The 8,532-nt window shown below is 35.8% G+C and overlaps 1 protein-coding gene across 1 annotated transcript; it reads left to right on the forward strand.

The window, feature by feature from the left end:
- Positions 1 to 1,269: 1,269 nt before the first annotated feature.
- LOC311085903 (uncharacterized protein) lies at positions 1,270 to 7,925 on the forward strand (the record flags this gene model as incomplete). The annotated part of the gene is made up of 6 exons (XM_084118521.1): positions 1,270 to 1,281; positions 3,150 to 3,357; positions 4,971 to 5,300; positions 5,640 to 5,999; positions 6,103 to 6,212; positions 6,505 to 7,925. The coding sequence occupies 6 exons, from the start codon at positions 1,270 to 1,272 to the stop codon at positions 6,517 to 6,519; spliced, it is 1,035 nt and encodes a 344-aa protein (XP_083974647.1). The 3' UTR covers positions 6,520 to 7,925.
- Between the last annotated feature and the right edge of the window lie 607 nt (positions 7,926 to 8,532).

Raw genomic sequence — 8,532 nt, forward strand, 5'->3', positions numbered from 1 at the left:
CATTGTTTAAAAGGCTACATGTGTTGCATTTAGGTGTTAAATGTGTTGCATTTAGCAAGTTGTTGCATCGTCTTTATAGTTCACAGACATCATTTCTATTTTTGAGGTGCTGCCATCTGTCTGATGTTTCTTGTTGAGCTGGCAGTGTTGTGATGCTGCTTTAGCTGCTGTTTCTCAGAAACCCACTAGATGGTGCTATTTATCAGTTAAAGCAGTGTCATACAACTGAAAAGTCACTGCAGAGTCAAATGACGTCCAGCTCCTCCTCTCTGGTTAGGGTGTGGTTAGATATTCTAGCTCCACCCATTAGGCCCAAATTAAATTTACTAATTAATTTTATTGGAGGATTTCAAAGGTTGTGCTCATGAAAACTTGGTGGTTCTTGCTGATGAGTTTATAAACAGTTTTTTCTCCAGTGGGAGGTTTGATTACAAGTTTGCTGTCCGTGGTTCTGAAATGCAGATGAAGAGAGGATGGGATGCTAATACCAGATTTAGCCGGGGTGGGGCGTATGGAGGGGGCAGATCCACAAAAATTCGCTCTAGTGAGCGGCGGGTTTGTTTCTACTGTATAGATGCAGGATCTGATCGCTGATTGCGAAGCCTGGAAAAAGAAAAATATGTCAAGCAAGCCTAAAACTGTAGGTTTTGTGAATTCTGTTTCACCCATTTCTCCCTCGTCTGGTTATAAACCATATTACGTGGATGTGTAGCATCCAGTAGTGAGGAGGACGATGATACACACATCTGGATATTATGAGACACAGTAGCAGCTCAATCACTCATTGTAAGCGATGTGCTAACGCTGGCCCCAAGACTACTACTGCTTCACGGTGTGAGTGCCGATTGTATAAAAGTTCCTCTACACAGACTTTTTCTGAAGTCAGACTTGGTATCCGGGTGCGTGAACGTGGCTGTGTGCACACAACTCCCGGCGAATTGAGTTTAGTTCATCTTAGGGAATGACCTGGCTGGTGGTCAAGTGTTTTCCCAGCCTATTGTGGTAGAAATCCCAGAGGAAGTTATGATATCCCTCACAAATGTAAGGTTGATTTTCCTGCATGTGTGATAAAGCGAGCACAAAACTTGTAAGTTTAAAGGTGCATTAAGCAAGATTCTGAGTTTTTGCAGAACTATGCCACCTCTGGCAAGTGAAACTGCAGCCAGAGATGTGCACGCTCATGGACCACACGCACACGCACGCTTGCACGAGCACGAGCTGTTCATAACCAAAGGAGCATCAGCCGCAAATCTTTTGTTTACAATCATAATGTCTTCAGAGGTAATAAAGTTATAAATCTGCAAGTCATTTTAAATATGTGACAGGAAAGGCAATTGAGTAAATTACACACTTATGTGTGAGGGAAAAACGGGGGTAGGCCTAGTAGAAAACTTCGTTTTTTTATTTCCATCTATCTCCATGTTGAACTGTGTTATGTGTTTACTGTATCTACTTATGATTGTATTATTATGGAAACACGTTCATGAACAATATAAGTTGTTACTTTGTAAAAGCTCAAAGCACAGTCGGTCAAAAAAGTACTGTACACTCAATTGTCTCAAGGTAGGCTAATAAACAATTAAATGGCACTATGACGTTACCATAAAAGCCAAACAGGCTAATCCGCCGAAGATTTGCGGGGGTTTAGCCTGTTTTATTGATCTGCTAAGTAGCATATTCCAATAGCAATACATCCTAATTAAGCAGTAATTTGCTCAAAATTTGTGTCTAATTATCTAACTTATATATCAGCATTTTATATCACACTCAAGATATTTGAACTGTTTTAATCGAATAGCAAATCATTAAACTACATGTAGTGCAGATTTATTTAGTAGATATTTTGAAAAAAGCCAACTGAGGATCCCGTTTGAGCCCTAGAGCAGACCGGAGATCTCTCCATTTATTGAAAGCCTTCCCTATGTTTACTCTCGTCTTATTCCGACGCCTGTCTGAGTCCAATTTTGCCCTTTTGGTTGCACTAGAGACAAGTTTTCTTTTTTTTTATCTTACGTGGAGTTTGCGTTGGTGTTTGAAATGAACTACAAGCAGGTCTCTTACAATCCATCTTCTACGGAGAATGCCGGCGAATACACAAACCTGCCAGACATAGCTATGTGAGCGTGCCGTGAACGCGCATGACGTCACGCCCAGTCTAAAATTCCGGCCCGAATCCCTCTTATTTATTTTACTTTACAGGATTATAGAGACAATCTCAGTGATCAGAGAAGGGCTCATTCAGCCCATCAGGCAATTGTTTAAGCATGTATGGGTTAGAAAACGGGTATTTTTAACATGAAAAGTTGCGCAATGCACCTTTAATGATTTGGTGAACTTGTCAGATTCATTTATGGTGTAACCTGATAAGAAAGAATCATGTTCTGATCCAGAAGAGCATGTATTCCTTCTAGAAATACCTTTACAGATTGGTCGCAAGCAGCTAGCTAGCTATAAGGATGTATTGGAGAATGTGGTATGGAGAAAGATTAGACAAATGAAAGGTATTAATAACTATAAGCAGAAGTCTTAGCTTCAACCTTTGCTAAAATCCATAGCGTTGGAAACTTGGATGATACGTTTTTAAAAAGAAGGCAATAAATAATGTCCGAAAAAACCTGAAAAAACAAGGAGTAGATATCAATATGGATGAAGATTTTGATTATTTTGAGTTAAAAATGGGAAGAATAAAGAATGAATAAAGAGTCGAAAGGGAGACACCTATTCAGCATTCAACCTAAAGTGGGGATTGAAAGAAGGATGTTTGGAAGAGAAGATACTGTTATGGCTCTGTATAGGACACACTAACCTTTATTATTCACTGCATATTGTAGGAAAGTGTGAGACAGACTGCTGCAATTACTGTAGAATTAGAAACAGAACATGTGATTTTACACTGAGAGGCAAAGCTATAAAAGAGGAAGAAATCAGCTTGTTGAAAAACTCCAAAGAGATTTGGAAATCAATGTCATTACAGATCACGATATATTTCAGAATGCACAGAAACATTTAAGGGTCTATGATATTCTTCTAAAATATTCAAGAGTTACAGATTTGATCAGAAGGATATAGTTTTATTTTTTTCATTCTTTTTTTTCTTCTCATTTAATTATTCCTTTCGTTTATCGAGGCTTCACACTCCATCCCAATAGGTGGCGGAAAAGAACCTCAAGCTGGTTTGCCAACCGCCAAAGAAGAAGAAGCTGAAGCTGAAGCGAGAGCAGAAGAACAATAACGACACGTGTTTGCCCATGTATGCATGCATTCATTCATTTCCGATTAACTGGCGAGAACAACTATGCATGGAAAACATGAACGCAAAATATTGCTTTTGCTCAGTGTTGTGTTTACTCGCACATGGTAAGACATTTTATGTTACAATCTTTGTTCAAGTCAACCATAAAAATGAATGACAAACCGCTACTCCGCTCTGCTGCTCCAAGAGCATTGCTCTCTCACAAACTTAAATCTTTTAAATCACTATATAAACTGATCAATGTACATTGAATGTAATTTTAGTGGCTTTGAATAAAAGTAACTTCTGCCAACTGAATAATGCAAATGAACATCAAACGTTTTGTTATAACTAGTCACCCCTATGTTTTAATACTAACAACAACAACAACAAAAAAGCAATATTTTGCGATTAATAGCACCAAATGTTTTAATGGATAATATTAATCTATAATTCTTATAATGGGAAATGGTCTTTATGAAGCTATGAAAATTGGTTGCATGAATCCACTGCTAGGGGTTAACAGTTTAGGACCCAAGGACAAGGACCTGTATGTGTAAAATTTCTAAGAAATGCTCTTAAGAATAGTCTTAAGCTTTGACTTAAGTGTCAACAAATTTGTAAAAAGCCAATAATTAAAAAGTAGGACTTCTCTAAGAGTATGACACTTTTATAAATAAGCTAAAAGTATCCAGTCAGTATCTGGTGTGACCACCATTTGCCTCAAGCAGTGCAACACATTTCATAGCATCGCATAGATTGATCAGGTTGTTGATTGTGGCCTGTGGAATGTTGGTCCACTCCTCTTCAATGGCTGTGCAAAGTTGATAAACGGGGGCAGAAACATAAGTGTTACGTTTATCATTTTTTTTAAGTGTAGTTATCAGTATCCCAGAAACAATCAGATGTGTTGGACCTTCTAGACGTACGTGACTGTGATAGTGATGACTCAGATAGGGAGTACCAGGGTGAAACGGCCCATTTGCCAGGTAGACTATTGAATGTCGATGCAGAGGTGAACTATCTGGAGGATTAGGCAGATGTTCATGAGAACCAATTGGTGTGCCCCACACATGACCACAAACAACCCTTTCTACAACGTACGGCTCTTTAGTGAACTGAATGAGTGCACACATATCTCCCTGAAACTGGCCTACGACAGGGCCCAAGTGTAGTCATGGTCTAGCCCATAGGAGTCTAGCCGAACAAGCAGAAGTTCCTCCAGGGAACTTCCTTTTCAACCTTTTCACGTCACTAAACCTCCTTCATGAAATAACAAAACAAGGTTATGGATGTCTTGGAAAGTGTTGTGTAAATAGGTCTAATTGAAGAATTTGTATGAATTCTGACTATGGCCTTTCCCACCGGTCACTTTTGTGACCGAGTTTAAAACCTAATATTTCACTAACTTAACCAACATAAAATCAAAGAGGGCATAACGTTTGTGTGTTAGGGAGGTCTAAGGAGTAAAATGCATGTACTCAAATTGCAAGAAAAAATGTGGGATTAAACGGGTTAATATCATGTTCATTAAGATCTTCCATGAAACTCATGTTTGTCTGATGAATGAATGTGTAAATCACTGATGTTCTTCTGATGTTTGTTTGATGTTACATTATGAATCCAGATATATTTCTCTACTCACAATGAAAAAAAAAAAAAAAATTTCACAGCCCTTTCGTGTTGTGTAATTTTGTTTGGTTTATAATTTATAATGAACTGTTAATTTCTTCTTCAGGTGTGTCTAGTGTTGATAAAGTGTCAGTGTCAGCGATGGAGGGAGATTCAGTCACTCTAAACACTGGTGTTCAAACAAACCAACAAGAAGACATCAAATGGTATTTTTATGACACTCGCATCGCTCAAATCACTGGAGATCTCAGTAATATCTGTACAGATGTTCAGTGTAATGAAGGCACTGAGAGATTCATAGACAGACTGAAGCTGGATCATCAGACTGGATCTCTGACTATCACAAACATCACAAACACACACTCTGGAGTTTATTTTCTAGAGATTATCAACAGTGGCAATACCAGTGAAAACATCTTCAATATTTCTGCTCGTGGTGAGTCATTTAATGAATGTTTAAAAGCAGGTTATGTGTTTAAATCACATCGTGTTAATCATAACAGTGACATTCAGAGTTGCTTTTTCTCTTTACCTGCATTATTATGCATCTATTATTTAATAATTATTGGGTTTTAGTTCTCCAGGAAGTATGTTTTTATAAGCACATTAGCACAACATTTATTGGTAAAATTTTGCTTTTTAGACTGAAATTTTAGAAAACATATGATGTAATTTTTCATGTCTTTTTTTTGTATTATAATCAATATTTCAGTTATATTGTTGTAGAGTTTTCTTAGCAAATAGATCCTCCAACATCTGTTGGTTTGTGTTTCAGATCTGTCTTCGGCTGAACAAGATGAAATGAAGAGAAAGTCAGTGAAGGAGGGAGAATCTGTTACTTTAGATCCTGGTGTAACAAAAAACACAAATAATGTGATGTGGTATTTTAGTGATACTCGTATTGCTGAAATCACTGGAGATCAGAGTAAGATCTGTACAGATGTTCAGTGTAAAGAGAGATTCAGAGACAGACTGAAGCTGGATCATCAGACTGGATCTCTGACCATCACAAACACCAGAAACACAGACTCTGGAGAATATAAACTGCAGACCAGCAGCAGCTTCAGCATCTGTTGTCGTCGCCGCCGCAGCATCAGCATCACCAGTGTCAAGAATTTCATTGTGTCTGTTATTGGTGAGTATAATTGCACTTTCCTTTGAGGAATTTTAAAATGTAGTTATAAAATGCAGTATTTTTAAATCTAGTTTAAATTTCTGTTTTTCTTTACCAATGTCAGATTCAGGTTTGTCTCTAGCTGCTGTAGCAGGAATAGTTGCTGGTGTTCTGCTGGTCGTGGCTGCAGCTGTAACGGCTGCTGTGATTTACTATCGCCACAAGTATCTGGGTGTAAGTATTACATACAGCTGATTTAACAAATATATGTGATTTGTTGTGCAAAGTGAATATGTAAAAGAGCAGTGGGATGAGTAAATTTTAATTTGAAGCAATTATAATTACATATAATTTATATTGTCTTATAATTTATTAATTATAATCAGTTTTCAGTTTTATTTTTTGTCTTTCTGAATAGTCTGCAATATTTAAATTACAATAGAACAAAACAGAAAATATTTTGTGTTTGTGAAACATCAATCCTGTTCATTTCTTTTACCTTCTGTGAATCTGTGTTTTCTTACAGGAGCTTGGTCTCTAGAAGACTCATCTCCTAATCAGACTAAGGGGCTGGGCAACATGGACAAAAAAATCTGAATGGCGATATACAATATAATATATATCTCTATTTTCTTCAATTTTGATTTTATTTTCATATTTATTTAACATTTATTTCATATATTGTCCTTCAAACAATGTGCAATTTTATGGGTATGTAAACAATTTTAGTAAATTAATCTGAAAGCTTGTCCACTCCTGACAGTAAAATTAAGACATTAAGATGAATTTATTACATTTACAGATTACAAATACACCTTTGAATTGTAAGTTATGCACTGAAGAAAACACAAACGCATTAATCAGCACACCGAATCTGTTAGCACACACATGTACAGAGCACCAGACAAGCTTTCTGCATTATAGTTACAGTAGCATTATAGTTTTTTTTTTTACCCATTAATTTAAAGTTTTGTGTCATGTTAATTACAAATTGTATTATGCACTTTCCCCACAGCAGCTTACTCTGTCCCCTCCAGTTTTGTGTTTGAAATGTACTCGCAACATCGAACTACTGTATATTGATATAAACGCTAATTGTGTTTTGGCAGCAAGACCAAATTATTCTTTTTTGAAACCACCATCATGCCTTCCTTGTCATACTCCAATGACTTGAGCATATTTTACTGGACTGCACTTTTTAATGTATTTTTTTTTTTTATGCAATTTACAATCTTTATGTATTGAAGTATTTTTGTATATTGTGAAGTATTTTTCCTGTCACAACATGGCGCTCTGTGATGTAGCGTACACTTTCTATTTCATGAAATACCAGAGAGTATTGTAGGTTTGTCTGGTTAACATGGTCAGTTTATTATTTTATAGTTGATATTTCACCATTGACATGTTTTGTAAAGGCGTAACAATGAGAAGTAGATGTGCGTTTTAAAATATAGGCGCTTTTTTTTTTTTTTTTTACAAAAATGTTTCTATATAGCCAAGAGAAAGATGCTTTTGCAGTCAGTTTATTTACAAACTCCACAAGCAAGGGCTAGAAGGATATATATTGTGTCTTGTTTGTATCTGTGAAGCTTAATATATTAATATTTAAATTCATCCAGATCTTAACAGTATATAGCCTTCATTTTTTTAGAATAATAAAATCCACACTGTGATTTGCGAACAAGTAATGTAGCCTAATATACCTATTACTAACACCATAAAATAACATTTACTCGGAATTGTAGGCCTACAATTGGAAGCCAAAGGTTCTAAGAAAGACCTTTACCTTTAAAGAATAAGAGGTTAAAAAATAACAACAACTTTAATGGAGTCAGATTAATTATATTAGCAGAATATTTTTGTCCATTTCATTTTCTAAAGGAATGTATTTGTATGTCTGTGTGATAAATGCCATTAAAAACATCTGTTTGACTAACAGCTGAAATCTGAATTTGTCATGTTTTTTTTTTTAAAGTTTGTATTCGGAAATAACTGAAAGTTACACTGAGCTATTAGAGTGATCGTTGTGTGTCTCTGTACATTCTAGAATGTGATTTTTACTCTGATGGATTTAAATGTTCAACTTTAACTTTTTTAGTTCTTAAAACTGTCAATTCCTGGTTTTGACACTAGAGGACATTCCAGTGGTGTATAATGCACTGCTTTTAGTACATACACTTTAGGCCGGTTTTACAGACAAGCAGTCCCAGATTAAAATGCGTTATCTAACTTAAATCAGTACCGTTTTTTTGTCTCAAGATGAACAGTAGTAATGTTTTTTTAATTTTATTTTTATGTTTATAAAAGCTATTTAAATGTATCCGGGCATAATCCGGGCTTAATCAAAACCATCTCTGTGAAATCGGGTATAAATGTATGTATAAATTAAATATTAGGCAATTTATAACAAATGTTTTATGCTGTACTAAAACAGCCAGTATTGAACATTATTAATAACCCTAATATGAGCTGTGATGTTGAAAAAACAGATGATTTGTCTCTGTGAATATGGTTCATCTAGTGGTCAAATGCTGTTAAAGTTTAATTTCTGTGT

This window comes from Abramis brama (genome assembly GCF_963993115.1).
Source record: "Abramis brama genome assembly, chromosome: 6".
NCBI lineage: Eukaryota > Metazoa > Chordata > Actinopteri > Cypriniformes > Leuciscidae > Abramis > Abramis brama.